Source organism: Anoplophora glabripennis, unplaced genomic scaffold, assembly GCF_000390285.2.
Source record: "Anoplophora glabripennis isolate ALB-LARVAE unplaced genomic scaffold, Agla_2.0 scaffold479, whole genome shotgun sequence".
NCBI classification, from domain to species: domain Eukaryota; kingdom Metazoa; phylum Arthropoda; class Insecta; order Coleoptera; family Cerambycidae; genus Anoplophora; species Anoplophora glabripennis.
The window spans coordinates 138,329-158,039 of record NW_019416863.1 but is presented as its reverse complement, the minus strand read 5'-3'; the positions used below and the strand labels follow the sequence as shown (position 1 = coordinate 158,039).

At 31.4% G+C, this 19,711-nt stretch overlaps 1 protein-coding gene across 1 annotated transcript; it reads right to left on the bottom strand.

Moving 5' to 3' along the window:
* Positions 1-12,081: 12,081 nt before the first annotated feature.
* LOC108912127 lies at positions 12,082-19,121 on the bottom strand. The gene is made up of 4 exons (XM_018717293.1): positions 19,083-19,121; positions 18,985-19,022; positions 16,849-17,150; positions 12,082-12,604 (listed from the first exon to the last, which is right to left on the bottom strand). The coding sequence occupies exons 2-4, from the start codon at positions 19,016-19,018 to the stop codon at positions 12,116-12,118; spliced, it is 825 nt and encodes a 274-aa protein (XP_018572809.1). The 5' UTR covers positions 19,019-19,022; positions 19,083-19,121; the 3' UTR covers positions 12,082-12,115.
* Positions 19,122-19,711: the final 590 nt, after the last annotated feature.

The following is a 19,711-nucleotide window of genomic DNA, read 5'->3' as shown; positions in this document are numbered from 1 at the left end:
ACCTAGAAACCTGTCACCTACAATACCCATCCAAATGTTTAATGAAAAACGTGCCTGATGTCCAGATTCTATTAGAGCATGAGGATTTTCGTCTGCCCAAATATGCGTATTGTGAAAATTAAACACTCCATTTCTTGTGATCCGGCCTCATCAGTAAAAAGAATGTTTGCAAGAAAACGAGGGTCTTCAGCATCATGACGTAGAAACCAGCGACAAAAAACCAAACGTGCTTGATGATCATTTATTGGATTTAAGGCCTGTACTCGTTGTACATGGTATGGATAAAGCAGTTGCTCGTGAAGGATTCTCCAAACAAGAGGACCACTAATTCCTACCTCGGCTGATATTCTCCGCACACTCATACCTGGATTCTGCTCTACCAGTGCTAGAATTTCTTCTTCTGCTCTAGGAGTGGATACCGACCTTGGTCTTCCGGATAAATGGCACTGTTTGCTCAAGGAACCGGTATCACGCAATCTTTGGTGAATTCTTCCAAACATGCGTTGTGAAGGAATCTGGCGATTTGGATAAGCGTCAACATAAAGACGTCGCGCTTCGGTGGCGTTCCCATAAGCACGACCATACATGACATGCATGTCTGTTAATTCTGCGTTAGAGTAACCAGCCATAGCGAAAGAAAACTTGTGCACTGAGAACAACTGTCAAATACGTACTGTTTATTTCACTAAACATCAACCAACTATTATAAGAAATTACACGTTTTTGCAAAATTATAAAAGGGGCTAAAAAACATAAAACATTTCATATCTCCGCAACCGTTACTTTGCGGACAGATGTTTATTGAGACTTTTCTGCTTATTTTGGTTCATACTATTACCTCCTTAAATATTTTACACTCTTTTTTAACACCCTGTATATCCTGGATTGAATTAAATGTTCATTTTTTCTATTTTTCCATATTTTACTTGGCCCAATTTTTGCGAAAAATTCGTACCTATGATAGAAACCCTTCGAAACTTGTCGCTTGGGGTGTCGAACCCCGCCCCCCTCCTGTATTACTTAGGAGGGAGGATTCGTGATAACCACATCGTATAGTATAGTTATTATTAAATTTAAAAAACTAGCTGAAGATATTAGAATTTAATGAAAATTCACTAAAGTTGGTAATACCAACAATTCATTTTTGTTTTCTTCCACTGTGAAATAATTGTAATAAATCTTGAGCTAGTCTAAATTTAGTCCAGACATTTTTACTGGCTTTAAATTTACGAGTGTTCCGTATTGGCAGCATGGTTCCATGTTACCACCTTCTCCTCTAATTGCTCCGTGTATTTTACTAATTTCTCACGGGAAAGGCCTGTGACGGCTTATGCATGTTCAAAACTAATTGCAATAATTCATCACAATCAGAGGATTAAAACCGTAATTGCGATAAATATGTATCATCCATATTATGAGGTCGAAATAAAAAACAACAATCGCTATTAATATCAACAAAGATATGAATACATCCCGACGTAGGTAATAGTGGTCTAATAAAAATAATTCTTACTAATAGTAGCAATTAGTTCAAAATGACTGTTCGAAAAGCTTACTATAAAAGCGATATTCTTCATAGTTGGTAATTAGCAAGTAAATAAAATCTTAATGCTGCACTTACAGGTAATTATTCTTTGGAGTGCAACGAATTGCGGTAACTTTGCATTCTTCAAGGTAAAGGAGAACTGCTTCCTTGATCAATGTTCAGAAATATTTAAGAGAAAACTCCCAATATTTCTTTATTTTGTTTGTAGCTTATATAGTCCAAGATAACTACAAATCGAAATAGTTTTGAAGTGTTCAAGTGACAGGTAAGAACTTGTCCAAGTTTACTATAAATGTGGATGTAAGTGCTTTAAGGTATTACAAAATGAAAACCCAAAACTCAATCCAAATCGGTCTTATAGTTTTGGTATGAGAGAATTTGTTATTAAATTTCAGCACGAAATGTCGTTATTTTTTTGCGTCAATGCTGAGGTTAAAGTTAGGCATTTTAATTGGCGCTGATTTTTTTTTACACACACTTAAACCCCTTAATTCTCATATAGAATCGTTATAATATCAATTTTCTGTTTTTTAACAAGTTTTGGAGCGATTTGAAAAGTTTTGACATTATAAACAATTAGTTTTGTGAAGCGGTTTTGCAGGTTGGAAAATATATCAAAGTACTAACAAATAGTTCTCTGAAAGACGTTTAAGTATCAAATTCAACGAGCAAAACTGTGCATAATGTAACAACAGAAAGTGAATTTGGTAGGTTTTTTCAACAACTTTCCATATATGTTTTTATAATTTAAGGAAAATTCAATGAATCTCAGCCGCAAAACTTGCGGGGATGAATTATAGAAATTGAAATCTTGCGTTCAAAACGGCTTCTATGGCTTCAATCTTGAATATTCACAGGCCTATAAAATTTGGCCGACCTTCTACACCAGAATGTACTTTTCCGAAAGATTTTGGTGCGCTGAATTCGAATCCGAGGTCCAAATTTATCAATTTGCTCTGGTTTTCGAGATATCCTAACCTCAAAGTGCCAAAAACGCGATTTTTTTAATATTTGAGGTTATGCTATTTATTAACGGGATCTTAAAGTATTATACTTACTCTTTAAAATGCACTTAGATTTATCCCGATATCATTTTTTGTCTTTGAGAAATCGCATGTTGAAATTTACTAGGTTGACTTATTTCGCGATTTTTGAATACATATACTGACAACACAGCACCACAAACCTAAATTCATGAAACTGAACTCCAAAATACTCTATCACGTCAAATTTTGCAATAAACTTTAAAATACATCTAAAAAATCGATATGGCCCATATTTTACGTATTATATCAATCTGGAAAAACATTTACACGCAAAAGATGCTAATACGCTCAATCCCGAACTCATAAACCCTAAACCCAAAAACCCTAAGCCCATAAACCCATATGGTTTGTGATGCTGTGTTGTGAGTATATTCAAAAATCGAGAAATAAGTCTAAGCTACTAAATTTTAACGTACGATTTCTCAAAAACTAAAAATGATATTTGAATAAATCCAAGTGCGTTTTAGAGAGTAAGTATAGTACTTTAGGCCCCCATTAATGGTTTAAGCAAAAAATTAACCTTTCCATTTAACATAACCTCAAATATGTCAAAAAATCAGCGATTTTGGCACTTTTAGGTTATGATATCCAAAACCAGAGCCAATTGAGTTTGTAGTTCAGTGAAAATCTTGTCGACCTATGATCTAGATAAAGTATTATAAAGCTTTATCGACCTATTAGACCATATTCATAGTAAATTTGGACAATTTCTTACCTGTCAGTTGAACGCTTCAAAATTGCCTCGATTTTCGTTACTTTTTTACGCTGTTGTGGCTATCTAGCAACAAAAATATGATATGCGCTAGTATCAATCATTCTATCTTGTAGCAAATTTCACAACAATTTCATTAGTAATGTTTTTTTCTGTAAACTGCATATTTACAAAGTTATTTTGGAAAATTGGGAAAAAACACGTCATATTTTTGAAATTGTTAATTTTTCCCTGGTTTTATATTCTCATTATATTATTTTCTAGCAATTTCTACTAATATATTGTATGAGTTATTTATTTGTGCCACAGTTTTCGATTTTTTGGGTATTTTGCCCCCTGTGAAAAAAATTATAAATTAAAAAAAATAATAATAATTTTTCACAGGTGGCAAAATATTCAAAAAATAAAGAAAAAAACTCTACTAATATCTAATCTACGTCAAGCAACAAGCACATCTTGAAGGTTTTGAACTTAACTCTCTTGGACTACATCACTTTAGCCAAATATCACAAAATCAAATAAAAGTAAATATCAATTTTATGATATTCAGTTCTTTAGCACATACTACATCTGTATACTGGTTTTGATTGAAATCGTTTTTTAATTGAAAAAATCAGGAAGTTGTTTTTCACCTATTTACAGGAACTTATTTCGTTAATTTATGACGCCCTTAAACATTTTGGTCGAACTCCGTATATTTTTTTAAAAGTAAACTACTTTTAGTCATCTATAAAAGGATATTTCTATACATGCAATATTTTTTTAAAGATACAAAGCGCGCAACAAATAATTTCAGACATTAACCAGTTTTTTATCTTTTCCGAAGATAGACAACGACATATTTGACATTCTGGAACGGATATTTTCTGTGAAAAGATAAATTAATTGTAATTGTAATAGCTCTTGACTTGAATCTGACGTAATCAATTTATAAGATCTTCTATATGAGGAATTTTAGAAATTGAGAACGTTCAGTCTCTGCGTGAATCGATGCATTATTCCGTTTTGGTTTTTACAAATAATGCAAAATGAGCTTGCTAATTAACAATTAATCCAGAAATATATAAATTTTTTACATCTTTAAAATAAATTATTATTTCTTTGCAGAACTACTTAAGTAAATTTAATTTTTTACTTAATGGTTTTGTAATAAATATACTAATCAGAGTATAATTCATGTTTCGTACTTGGAATAACATCATTATGTTAGTCAGTATTTTGATTAACTTTTCCGAAATTGGTGGATATTTTGTTCTGTTAACGTAGCACAGGTAAAAATTAGTTTATAATTGAAGGCTTTAGGTACAACGACTTATTATAGTTAATTTGATATATCCAAGTTGGTTATGAATCAGTGGATATAATAGTTTCGTATTGTAAAATATACATTTAGGTACTTCTAATTATAACCATAAGGATTAACTGAGGAGGTCGAAGAGACGCGAGAATAATTCACACGTATTTCCTAAGGTTGTACCTCAAAATCTTTAAGCTTTTAGAATATATTTTTTAAACAACCTAGTATTTAGTTACATTACTTTAATTTCTATGAACGATTTTACTATAGCAAATGGACGTCCGATGAAGTATAGGAAGCGAGACATTCGCGAAAAACCGGTTTCCTTGGAACGTTGACCTTGAATATCTCGAAAAGCACGAGGTTTTGGAAAAAATATAAGAGACAAATTTTGTAGACAATCGAATTGTGTACAACTTTTATGTTAACTTTATCGCTTTCCAATGCATTGGGCTAAAGATATTCGCGAAAAACTTTGATCTTGAATATCTCGAAAAGGAGAGGTTTCCGGAAATTCAAGAGATTGATCTTGTAAATAATTAAAATTATCTTCAAATTTCATACCTTATGGATATCCGAAGCATAGAATGGGAGATATTTACATATATTGAGTTAACAATAACCATGTTGTGATTTTTGCGGATTTAGGATTGGGACGTTCCTGTAGGAACATCTGTGCAAAAATTCAGAATGGACGGAATTTTGTCTAGATCAAATGCTAATTTCCCTGGGTTAATTATTGTTTTGGATATATAATAATAATAATTGTTATTCAAATTAATTATTCACTTAATTATTTATTTCTTCCCACAAGATGTACGTAAAAAAAATCATTAAAAAATCAAGTGAATACCATTATTATTTATTTGATAAAAATTTAGAATTTTTTTAAATCCATTTCAATTAGCTTAGTACTTTTAAAGTGCAAGTGTCAATGATAAAAAATATTTAATTTAAAAAATTGTCTAATAATTCTAATAATTGGTATACCCATATTCAAATTCATGGATCAGAGGAAACTGAACATTTCGAAACGTCTGTTTTCCAAACAAAGAGAATTAACATTTCGTAAGACCGCCCCAAATAATCAGACCAGATGCAGTTACAAAAATGCGGATTTAAATAACGGTTTGCACGGAAGTTAATTAATTTAAAATAGAAAATTTATTACTGCAATCTCTAAAAGTGATGGTACCTTCCTTGTTTTAAAGTTATGTAAGATGCACTGATTTAATTTTGTTGCAAACGGTTTTTAATAAATTGTATGTAGCACGAGTATGTATCGCATAGATTACCAACTTCACTCAAACTCTTACCTTAGTTGCTTTTTGTATGAGTCATGGCATAATATTAATTACACTACTGAAATAAAGAACATTTGTTAAGAATTACACACTCTATTAATTTATTTTTCTCTTTCGAAATCGAAAGACAGAAGTCAGAAAGGTACTCAAAAAGTTCATTGTAACTTTACTAAAAAACATTTTTGAGTGTCTCTTGGGCGTGGCTAGAGAAAAGGATATTTTGAATACCTCAGAAGAGATTTTTTTTAATACAATTTGTCGGTTAACTTAAAAATGATTAGTCCTATCGAAATGGGGCAAAATAAATACTTTTATTTATTTTTTCTCAAAAAATAATATCTCTTTTGATTTATTTTAACGATAGGTCTTACCAAATTTAATGCCAACATATCTTTCCAAAATTATAAACGAAAATGCGGTGCTTCAGGTGTACATTTGATACCCTATATCCCGGAAACAAAAATTTTTAAAACACGTGTTATTATAATCCTTTTATTCTTACTTTTACAAAGTCTATCACTTCCCGCTTTATCTGAAACACCCTGTATATTTTAGGTTACGAATACTTTGAGGTGGCAAATAGAGAAATAATACAATGGTACCATTTTAAATGTTATAATGGTAATATCAATAATATCATATAATAGAAGGCGGAGTGCAGTTTTGTCGGTAAAATTTTTACGAATTTCTGTTTTTCCTAGTAAAATCATGAGTCTGATCTTAAGTAAAAAATGATTTACAGTTAATTTATTTCTTTCCATTCATTATTCTATACATTGAGAGAAGTGAAGGAATGTGTCGCTCATTTTAGAATGGAAAGGATATAAAATATTACATTGTGAAATAAAATGCAAGAACATTTTTAATTGAAAAGTTGCAGTTGCACCCTCGTATTACTAATACCTGAATTTGGATCATGACTTACGTCACCTTTAAATACAGGATATGTAGGTGATTTTTAAACCAAATAGTTTTAAGATAAACAAATTCAAATCATCAATTTCGAATTGTTATTTTTAAGAACATCCTTTTAAATTGAAATTCAAAATAAAACTAAAACTATAATATATATTCAATGCGGTAACAAGAAACAGATCATGATGATCTGCATAATGACTAGTTTGAATATGCCCTACTTACTATAAAACTGAAGTTACGTAGTTCTTTAAGTACGTAGGTATACAATTAATTTCACATGTTCATTAAAATATGATATAACATGTATGATGACAAGATAATTCATAGACACCAACAGTACTTTATAATGACACTAATTGATAAACGTCAATAGTTATCATCATATATGTAGCTTTTTTACACAAATGCTAATATTCATTCATTTTTTTAGAAAACTAGTTGTTCCAAGTTTTTTTTGTAATGTCTTGTTACTTTATTAATAGTACTAACTTTGTTCAATATTTTATTTTTGACGGCATGTAAATTGTTAGATCTTTCTTTGTTTACTTTCTCCATAGAGGAGCCACTGGTTCTTCTTGGGGATAATAAAATATTTATTTTAAAAAAATTTCATTTGTTTAGAACACAGTAAGTTTTTAAAAAAACCTTTTATATACAGTATTTTTTTCTCCATATAATATTTGGAATGAAATCTGAATTACTCTACTCAGAAAACTTTTACTTCACTATTTAATATTAACAATATTCGTATTATAGTTGTGAACTATTAATTTAACCATTCATTATCATACATTAGTAAGTGTAGTAGTAAACATTGATTATTTGATTGTAAGATCAAACTTATATATATACAGTGTCCCTGTAATAAATGCAGAAACATAAAATCAAACATGCTTCAAAATAACCAAAGAAATTCATATAAACCTTGGTTTGGAAATGTACCATTCCCGGAATTTCTTAATCTTCCAATTATTTGAAGGAAAAAAACGTTTTTAAATGTGGCTTATACACGATGCTTCGCCTCCGCATTTCAGTATGAATTTTCAGGAATTTTTAAACCAACAGTTTCCAAATCAATGGATAAGTCGTGGAAATAACTGCCCTCAACACTGGCCACCGCGATGGCCCGATTTAAGTAAATGTGACTTTTTCTTTGGGGGGCTTTGTATTTGTACATTCGACTTCTGTTGAAACTGAACTTACACATTTATGTGTAAGAGAAAATGGGGGCCGTTTTAATATCTTTGGTATTAATTTTTTACTATTACTTAATTAGTTTCAAAGAAATAGTACTGTTTGTTAAATTTTGCGTTGAACGAAATGAAAAATAATTTAATAAAGCGAATATATTTGATTTCTTGTTAGCAAAAAATCTTCCAAATCTGAATACCACCGATAGGTTTAATCACGGCCTACTATCAAAAGTTGTTCCAAAAAATTCCTAGCCTAGAGTTCCTTGGCATCAACTTTAGTTAAGTTCTGGATGCTAAGGCCCACTTTTGTAACCTAGGTTTAAACTTCAACTGAAGTTTAACTTGCAGACAGATTTGACATAATAACACTCCATTGTTTATTTGTCGAATCTAAAAGTTAAACTTCAGTTCGGGTTTAAACCTAGGTTATAAAAGTGGGCCTTAAAGCAGTAGTAGTATAGTCTACCCGCAATTATAAAATCACATATTTTTGTTCGATTTAATCGGTTTCGACCCCTATCACAAAATCGCTATTTTCTCAAAAACGTACTGTTTCTTGAAAAATTGACAAGGATAAAAAAGTGTAAAATTGAATTTGCCATTAAATCTTAATTGTAAATTAAGTTAAGGTTGAAAAAATTCATAAAATTTTAAGGGTGACCCCTTCTTGAGATGCCGGTCACTTCAAGTTTCTACCAGCTAAAGACGTCAAAAAAATTAATATATTTACAAAATTTGGTTGTTCTGTCTTAAGGCATTACTGAAATACCGAGTTTTTTCGAGTTTTTTTTTTTAAAATATCTTCAGAGGCCAATATCTCCGCAACCGTAGGTATAAGAAAAAAAATTCATATGAAAAGTCAACATATTTTGGTGTCCTCTACACGCATTTGTTATATGTCCATTGAGTTGTGAATCACTCTGTATTTCAAAAACATGTAGGCATAATACGTACAAAATTATACTTACACAATAATAGATGCCTATCTGTTTCTCATATTCGACTATATTTTAAACAAATCTATCAAATGTTGCCTATGCATTTTTTATATTTCTTTGTTACATTTTTATATATCCTCCTTGTTCAATGAGTCTATTAGTAAAAAAGCTTTTAATGCAAATCCATCTGAGGAAAATTGGTCCGTTTTCCGTACCAATCGGACAAATTATAAAAAAACTTTAAAACTGGAAAAGAGAAAGTTCTATTCAAATGAAATTACTAATAATAAAAGTAAAAGTATATGGAAATTAGTAAACAATGAGAGGAAAACTCGTAGCTCAAATTCTAGCAGTGCTATCGATCCTAATGATTTTAATATCTTTTTCACTACTGTCTCTGAAGCAGTCTATAATACTATTGATAATGTTAACTTTGATCCGTAGGTATTACTTAACAAAGCCCCAAAACCACAATTTTCATTTTTTATGTCACCAATTTTGAATCATGACGTACGTGAAGCAATATTATTACTTAAAAATACTTCAAGATTGGATTACTATTGATTGAATAGTTATATGTTGAAGGCTTCTATCGATATTTTAATTGAACCATTACTATGTTTATTTAACAAGTATGTAGAAGAAGGTGTGTGGCCTGACTCACTAAAAACTACAAAAATTCTACCTTTGCATAAGAAGGGCGATTGTACAATTCTAGATAATATCAACTGTTCCTATTATTAGTAAAATGTTTGAGATTATTATTATTATACACAGATTGTTCAAATACTGTGAAGATAAATCCATATTTACCGAAGCACAATTCGGATTTAGAAAAAACAAATATACAATAAAAGCGTTATTAAAATTAGTTGATAGAGTAGTGGAGGGACTTGATGAGGGCACAAGTACGAAAGCTACCATGTGTGACCTCACCAAGGCATTTGACTGTGTTAATGTGGAGATATTGATATGCAAACTAGAATACTACGGTATTAAAGTAAACATGCTTAATCTATTATCATCATATCTGTATAAAAGGCAGCAGTATGTAAGTTTAAAAGGAAGTGAGTCAGACCTGCTACCTATTAAGAATGGGGTTCCACAAGACTCGGTCCTGGGCCCAATTTTATTTCTTATTTACATAAATGATCTCCCTTTTTCTGTTTGTGTGGATTCTTGTTTACTATTTGCTGATGACACAACAACTAGAGATACTATAGAGTTGCATAATGACAGATTATTTCAAGCAGTGATTTGGTTTTCTTCCAATATGTTGAAATAAACAACATTAAAACTCAAAATCTGTTATTCTCTTCTGGCAAATGGATATCATCTATAAATGCCATGCTGCTTGGAATAATACTCGACACCAGACTTAATTGGTCTCTCATGTAGACTATATTTCTTCCAAATTATCATCTCAAATATTTTGTTTACGCCAGCTTGTGCAAAACCATACTTATAGCATCAACTTCAACGTCACCTGTTACGTGGGTGTATAATAATGAAAACGTAATATTGACAGTTGATAGAAGGAAGCACAAAAACAAACGCTTAGGTGGGGAATTCTGGAAGGAAGCCTAAATAGTTAAAGTGTGAACAGTGTGGAGATGGGAGGAAGACGATCGGCGGACAGTGTGGCAAAATAGTGAAAATCAAAGTGTTTAACTCGTATTAATTAGCAGGTAATATTCTCTAAGTACTTTGTTGTTAGTTGTTCTATGTAATCTTATGATTGTGATGGTTATAGATGTTTCATGATAATAATTCTTTGTATGTTTAGCCCCCATTGCTTTATGCTCAAGGGCATATATTTTTCTAAAGTAAAATTGTTACAATTATTATTAACGATTGCTCATTATTTATTACATATATTGTCGTGACTGCCCCGATATTGCAATAACAACTCCTTTGTTTCACATTTATCTTGTTTTATCATGATTACGTTGTTCGAAAAACAAATAATAAAGCATTTCTTGTGCTCACTTTATGTCATACGCCTATACGGGCCTTGTTGAATTTACTAACATTTTCGCCCTTGAGGCACGAATCTGAAAAAATGAATAATTAAATACAAAAAAAGAATTGCTAAAACAGATCTTCCGAAATCTCAACTCATAGCTGGATTGCCTCCCGTATGGGACACCAGTACCTTCCGGCCCTGCCGGCTAACTAACACCAAACGTCTTCAGTTTTACTTGGAAGTGTGTATGTCTAATTCGAGTGGGGTGACATTTAGTGAGAAATTAAATAAGTCAGGTCTTAATGATCATTAGCAAAGGATCTTAATTTATGCCTTTTGTTAGCAGTTGTTTTGTATTTATATTTGGGTAGTTAGAGCAACGATCGTGGGTTTCTCTGCCTTGCTCCTTCCCCACAGGAACTCTAGGTGAGCTTGGCACTCTCATTTTATTTTAAATGGTTGTTAATGTATTTGTTGTTCTTTTTATTTGTCACATGTTTGATTTGAAGACTGTTGTACATAAATAATAAAGTTAGGTGTATTTACTTTGCTAATAATCAATAAACTAAACTAAACTTGTACAGATTTAGTTTCTTTTTTGTGGTAACCTATTAATCATTCAAATATTTTGAAAATAAGTTGCTTTTGTAAAACAAAAATAAAGTAGTTCTTAATTATCCTATTTATTTTAAAATTTAAGAAAATAGGAAATTTTAAATTTGACAGGATTATTATTTACCAAAAATATGTCGCTTCAACAAAGAGTACAGAAATATTAAAAATAAGTCAAAGGTGTAGAAGTTACGTTGTAAAGTGACTAACCTCCTCATATCTCCGACACATGTAATCAAAATACAAAATTACTAGCATGGTTTTCTAAACATTTCTTTTGTATTACTGCATCAAATTTTGTGATTACGTTTTTGAAAACATACAAAAGTAATGTTATATTAATGTTCGAGGCACATATCGCGGAAATCGTCTTAGATAAACATTTGATCATGGGACACGCTATATCTAGGTTTTTTAAATTAAATTCAATACTTAATGTTATATCTTGACTATTGACAAATAAAAAAATCTTTGATCCTCCCTCGAACCTCTCATCAAGCCAATCATAGACAATTTTAATAATAAAACAGTTTATTTAAAATACACAGATAAAAAAACGTAAACATATATAAAAAATATAGAATTAAAAATGATGGTAGCCAGAACCCCTAGACTTAGACTGACTCCCTTTTGCGCTGGCTGCAGCTACCTCCAAGCCCGCAGCTGCTGCGTTGGACTGGGCAGCCTGAGCTGACTCAGCTGCGTTGTAAGCAGCCGCCTCCGTTTGTTGAAGGTCACCCAAGGCGTTATGAAGCTGACCGAGAATGTTATTTACACGTTGCCTAGCTTCGACCACCATCGCCTGTTGGCTAGCTGCGACATTCGCAGCTTCGGAAGCGGCTCTCTCGGCCCCCTGGGCGCCGCTCTGGGATGCGGCTAGGGCAGCTGTCAAGGTGTTAAGTTGCTCTTGGGCTTGCTGGGAGGTGGAGAGGGCTGCTTGAACGACCGACTCGATCTGTTGGTAATGGGCGATCTCTTCTTGAAGTTGCTGTTGGGCTTCATCGACTTGTCTTCTGAGGTTCTGGACGATGGCGCGCTTACCAACAAGGGCAGCTTGGGCGGTCTGGGCAGCCTGAATAAAAAATAAATAATTATTGATTTAAATTAGTTAGGTTAGTGAATTTGGTGTTACGTACTATGTAGTACCAAAAATGCAGTTGGAGGCTGGTGCAAGATGCAATTTAAAATTTATTGTTTTCAAATCATTTGTCTAAACAAATATAATATTTGTATTTAAGTAAAACTGAAATATTCGTGTAATTGCCTAATAATGATATACCAAAAAAAAAATCATTAACGTTGTAAGAGTGGGATAGATAGAAGAAATAATTTTTCTGCATACAACATTTTAGAGATAACACTATTTAAGATATACAAAAGACCAAAATCAATACCAAGTACAAAACACAATTTATTAGGGTACAAAAATGACTTGTAACTAATCCCATTTCAACGTCTATAGCAAGTGATTTTATCTTGCAATTCAGTTTCTCTTACGGATGTATATCGGGGTCCGAGGGAAGTCAGGAGCGCAGGGGGAGTCCTATGCTTTTCTTATGGGACTAAAGCCCGCTGCCAATTTGAAAAAATTAAATTCTCTTGAAATTATTTGCGATAAACATTATCTATATAGCAAAGAAATCTACTCATATGCACATAGCATACATATTGACTAATTAACAACATAAAAATATCATATTTAAGTAGTTTTAAATTATATTTAATGAACGCATAAAGACTATGTAGATGTGGCAACAGCGCTAATAATTGACTAGCAGTTGTACACACTGCGAACCTACAGACCTCGGACATCGGAGATATTGCGCGTCAAATTCGGGTAAAGATGCGTACGCGTTCAAAAATGTATTGTGTGTAAACTATGTACAATATAATTATTATATATAGCAAATATATCGTATTATCCTCGCGAAGATTTGTATCCTTTATTTAAAATCCGTAAATCATGTGAACTGGTAAAACAACGAGAATTATGTTAATTTAGTTCTAAAGAAATGAAATGACACTCGCGCCCATCTCTCGTCCAAGTCAAAGAAAATGTTGGATGCAATTTTGAAGGTTCTGTGATAGAAATTACATTATTACTCACTGTTCGTGTTTTTAATCTCTATTTTAGTAATGTTACAAAAGTTTTGCAACTATAGCTAATTTTTTAGATATAAAGTTTGCTGAGAAATATTTATGTTCCTTTGTTATTCCGTACAAATGTTTTTAACTCAAGTATCACTAATTATATTAATCAAGTAAAGAAAACTTTATGTAACCTTAAATATGGCTGGGTACGGATTACGATGTTTTTTGTAAACCATTAAATATATTAAAAGGATTTATCAACTGTATTTTTTATTCCAATAAATATATCACAGCTTCCTAGCCTTTTTCAATTAATTTAGTTTTTTAAAAACATTACAAAAAATAATCTGTTGTTGTTAATAATAATATATATGGAATTTAGGAAAAATGTATATGTTTGAAATCAATTTCGTTTTTATCAAGTCTTTCAAATGTATTCCCTCCTTGCTGCCAGTTGATTGAGACGTTGCCACATAAATCCTCAAGTCAGACAGAAATGCAATGAAAATTAAAAATAAGATAATACTGTGTACTATATATGGAAAAGTTTTGTTTCACAATTTCTACATTTTTTCAGTTATGGGCAAAAATAAACCTATGTTAAAATAAACAACTTTCAACAACAATATCTCAAAATCTAGATTCAAAAAAAATTTCAAAAAATATGACGCACAGAGGGAGCACTGGGTAATACGCTATATAAATTTCAATTTTCGTATCTGTGTCTGTAGAAATTTCATTCTTTTAAACTATCGACTTCTCCTCTTCTTGAAGTTTAAAGGTTAATAAATGAGTCAGAAAATCAAAAATAAGAATGAATATGTGTAATTATTATCTAAATTCACTCTTTACCCACATTTCAGTGCGATTAAATAAAGTATCAGTTGTTTTTAGAGATGAAAGATAAACGTAAATAAACATTATAAGTTCCAATAATTATTTTGAAAATAATACTAATATCTAACGAAATTAGTTGTAGTCATCACCTTAGATTATGTAAGTACATAATTCCAAAATTTTGGATTTGTAATAATTTAGTAATTACTATCGAGTACCATTTAGTGGAAAAAAGCATTATTTTCTTACTCCTGTCATGAAAACTATCAAAAAGACTGTTTAAACTGTGATTATAAAGAAAATCTAGAAACAAATCTCTTCAACAATTATTACTTTTAAAAGAATTTTTAATTTCTAAGAAAGCTGTTACTGCTTTTCCTCTCCTTTTCCTTACTATTCCTGACTAAACTGAAATCTCTTAGACGAAAGATCTGTCTTCACTCCGCTAAAGGATTGAAAAAATTCTCTTCGGCGTGGTTTACGTGAGTGAAAGCACAGTCTACGATAATAAATTCTGAAAGTTTTTAACTAAAACACATCGTCACATGTCTGGTACTTACAGGACAACTTTTTAAACAATCATAAAATGGTGCTTAAACCATAAGTATCACACGTTCTACATAATGTCCGAGAGCTAAAAACGAATAAATTAAGTGGTAATTTTTATTTACTATTTTTTTAACGAGCGCATTCTTTTTTTCTTCTATTGATAAACACTATAATAAATTTGTTAACGTTTCGTTGTTCTTATTACGGCATCCTCAGAACTTTGGTGCACTTGTCTTTGGCAATAAACTTCACCTACGAAGCAAGTATCAAAAAACTAAATGGCCCTAGAAAATTCAGCACATTTAACATTATTTTCAATTTTAACAAAAACATCATTTTAACCGTTTCATAGGGTTGCTTAAATACATTAAATGCGATTTTTACGAAATCAGTAAATGTTATCCGAAACGAGAAGTCTTTTTTGTAAGATTTTTGTATGACCTTTGATATAAAGTTATTTAATTTTCTGAAAAAGCTACAAATAAAAAAATCGTGATAGATTTTCTAGAGAGTAAGGACCGTAAGTCCATTAAGGCTTAAATTGTTAACATTCTTTTTCCTAGTTTTCCAATAATAGATTAAAAAAATTGCTAAATATTAACTGCAAAAATAACTGTTTGAATCGTCAAAATATATCATATGAACTTTTATCATTATTTTTATAAGTAGAATTATAACACCCTGTATATATATATTGTCCGTTTTCAATAGATAAATCAATACAACTTGGGATAATATTTCGATCGTATGGCTTGTGGAAAATGAGATTAAATAATTTCTGTAGTTTCGTTGCAAAATACTAGCTGTTGATGAGCGATATGTGGAAACAAAGTGGTTAAGCAAATATGAACGAACATTCACGAATGTCATAAAATTTATAAATATTCAAAAATCGCTATTCATAAATATTTGTTCACGTAAGTATAGATCTCGTATAGTTGGACTAGCCCTGTCAAAAAATAATAATTTTTTACTTGTTACAATGTTTACTACTATTTTACTATTACTACTACTACTATTACGTATTATGGCTTTCCGAAGTTAGTTGAACATGCAAAAAAACATCTGGTATTAAAATTTAATGAGTTTCGTAGGCGTCCCTAAAAAAAATTTCTGCTAAAGGTAAAAAATTATAATAATTTGTATAAATAATTTGCAGAAAATTTTTATTATATGTTCAATTGGCCAACAACATATTTTAATTATTTATGTCCTGAAACAATTTTATTATATTGGTGGTAAATTTCGTTTTGTTCCGTTTTAAAAGGTCTCCAAAATGCCATGTTGTGATAATATTAGTAAACAAAATATCCCTCTTATTTCTCCCTTTCGCAATTGTAATATGAATGATTGATAGAAGGTGTCTATAATAAATTAAAATTACCTGAATCACACCAAATTCCGCATTACTGCACTGCACTACTGGGCAATTTATTAACCACTTGTCATATGTTGTGATTTATTGCCCAGTAGCCCAATGCAACTGTAATCGTTTTCCTTTGCCTGCGCTCGCATTCTTCAACTGAGCGTATACATTTCTATCGCCTCCACGTTTAGTTCGACCAGACCTATATATGGGTATGTTCCCATATTTATGGGAACAAGTTTTTCAAATATTTCAATGCCGAGTTGCTGCGTCAGCGACCGAACCTGGTACATACTATCAATCTGTTGGTTCTTCAATTGATATTAGAAAAACTTACTATTTTACTGTTTTTTACATTTAAGTATGTAATTGAAAAAAAAATTAAAAGATGATTTTATAATTTCTCGGAACCCCTTGACTGTATTTACACCACAAGAGTTGCCGAAATACGTGGAAAAGAAGACTAGACTCACCCCTATGGCAGCACTGGCAAGGCTGCTTTTGACTCCGAAGGCAGCTTGGCTGCCAGCGGTTTGCTGATTTTGAACGGCATTCTTGGCTTGCAGGGCGGAGCTATGAGCGAGGCTGGTGAGTTCGGCGCCGCTGCTGGATTTTCCCCCATCGACGCTGACGTGTCCCTCAAAATCTCCGCCGTACTCGCCGCCGTCGAATCCGTGTCCGCTCGTGGCGACCAGGGTGTGCGTAGCTTGGGCATGCTGCTCGGGAACTATTATCCTCAGTTTCTTGACGGGAATACCGGCCAAGGCGACGCTTGCTGAAGATTGGTCAAGGTTTACTTATATTTTTAACGTACAGAAACAGTACAATAAAAACCAAAGTGAATGAGGTTGGGAAGAAATTATGATGAAGCTATCTTTTTAAACTTTGCTTATTTCCTTAATAATAATTTTAACTGAATCGCTTAAAGAAAAAAAAGAGTTTATCTATCTGTTGCGATTTTTGTATTAATTCAACAATATATTCATGCAGCAACAGTAAAGAAAAACCAGACGAAAGAAGCTTGTTAAAGAACAGTCACGATTTATTTATTTATTCAAGTTTTGCCTGCTTTCTTAATAATATATTCAGGTAGACACAGTAACGTAATAACATCCAAACTGAAGAAACTTGCTAAATAAATAAATAGATTATGATTGATTTATCTTTTAAAGCTTTGTTTGGCTTAATAATACATCCATATATAAACAGCAAAATAAGAACCAAAGTGAAAAAACTTGCTGAATTGTCAAGGTTCTTTTATCTATTCAATTTTCTGAGCAAATAATACAGGATCAGTAACAGAAAAACTAAACCTTGCTACGAAATGGTCAAGGCTTATTTATCTTTTATGAAAAGAATAAGTATAGTTTATTTATCTTTTTTAAAATTTAAAAGAAGTCACCAAACAGAAAACGTTTGATAAAGAATGGGATAGGTTTTTTTGCCTGTTCAAGTTTTGCCTATTTGCTTAATAATATGTCTTTATAGAAACAGTGAAAATAGAACCAAACTGAAGGCGTTTCTTTAAGAATAGAAGGTTTATTTATCTCTTTTAGATTTGCCCATTTGTTTAATAATGCAGGGTGTCCCGCATAAGAACCGACACAGGGCAGGTGCATGTAGGGGTGTCCGAAATATTGTAATTTAACCATACTTACCTTTATACAAAGTTACACCCCTGGGGAGTTATTAGCCCCCAAAGTGGGGCCTTAAATTTCGAAAAAAATTAATATCTCTGCAACATTTTACTGCAGAAGAACCAAATTTGGTACATGATTGAGGTTTATTACTGGTCTTCCTTGACTATGATTTAATGTTAATTGAAGCACTACAAGGTGTTCATTGGGGATGATCCCTAAAATTGTACCGAACTTTTTTTTCATTGACCGAATTGAAAAATAATAATATTAATTCATAGCAGAATTTAATTTTAAAAACTTTTTACTTTTGTATTCGTATTTTTTTCGAAATTTAGGGCCCCACTTTGGGGCTAAAAACTCCTCAAGAGTGCAACTTTATAATATATATTGGTAAGTTTGGTTAAATAACAATATTTTGGACACCCCTATATGCACCTACCCTGTGTCGGTTCTTAAGTGGGACACCCTGTATATTCAGACAGAAGCAGTAAAAGAAGAATAAAACTAAAAAATGTGGCTGGTGAATTGGATGACGAGTTTATATTGCAACTATGAAAATGTTTAGGAGTGATTTTGAAGCCATTGGTCTTTGATGGTATGATCTAAGTGAAATTAGGTTTTAAAAACTAGGCTAAACATTAAAATGAATTTAAATTATTTAATTTCAAATTTGACATCGATCAGATAATTCACATAAAAGCTATAGAGGATATCCACCAAACGAACACCCTGTGTGTATTTTCTGATCCAAAAAAAAAATGTTAATTAGTATTTAAAGTTATATGTTATAGAGAACGTTACAAAATACATAAAAAAGCAAAATGATGTAATAATTTAATAGCATAATAGAATAACAGTTTAGCTATTTAAAATAATTAGCTGGATCGTCACGTCTATTAGACTGAAAAGAAAGGCCACAAGTTGCTCATTTTATATCAAAGATTTAAATATCTATAGGTTAATACTTACTCGCATAAACAGCAAATACATAAATCCCGAACATTTTCCTGAAACAAAAAGGTGATTTATATAAGATGTAAAAGAAAGACTTTCACACTACTACTCACAGCTAGCACAGACTGGATGATATGGGAAAGTTGTGCAAGAGGACACTGAATATTTTTATCAGAGGGGTAATTCTATTTATACATATAGCGATTTGATTTGGAGGGGTTCATTATAATGTGAGTATTATTAATTAATACCGTAAGAATGCACGGACTGGATGAAAAAATGCAGATTCAGAAGCGCGCCAAGCGTAAAATTTAGAGGGACAGTAGCGTTACACGCATGTATTATCGTTGGAATCTTATTTAATTGAATTAATTAATGAAATTATTTTTGATGATGCAATTAGAGTAGATTAGAAATGAATATATGAATAAATATATTTAGGACTTTTTTAATAATTATTTTCATATTAAAAAAAAATAAGAAAAAATGTCAGATCATTCGATGAAATAATTGTTATTGTATGTTTATTCAAACATCATTTATTTCTATATTTATTTTTTTAATATTAGGCAACCCCATAGAACAATTTCATTGCGGAGGTAAAATATAATTAAACAGATAAAAACATAAAGTATAAGTGTACACAAACGTACATACTAAATAAAAAAGAAATAATAATAGAAGAAAAAGCAGACAACGAAAACACAATAATATAAAAAATATAACTAAAACAATGTACAAA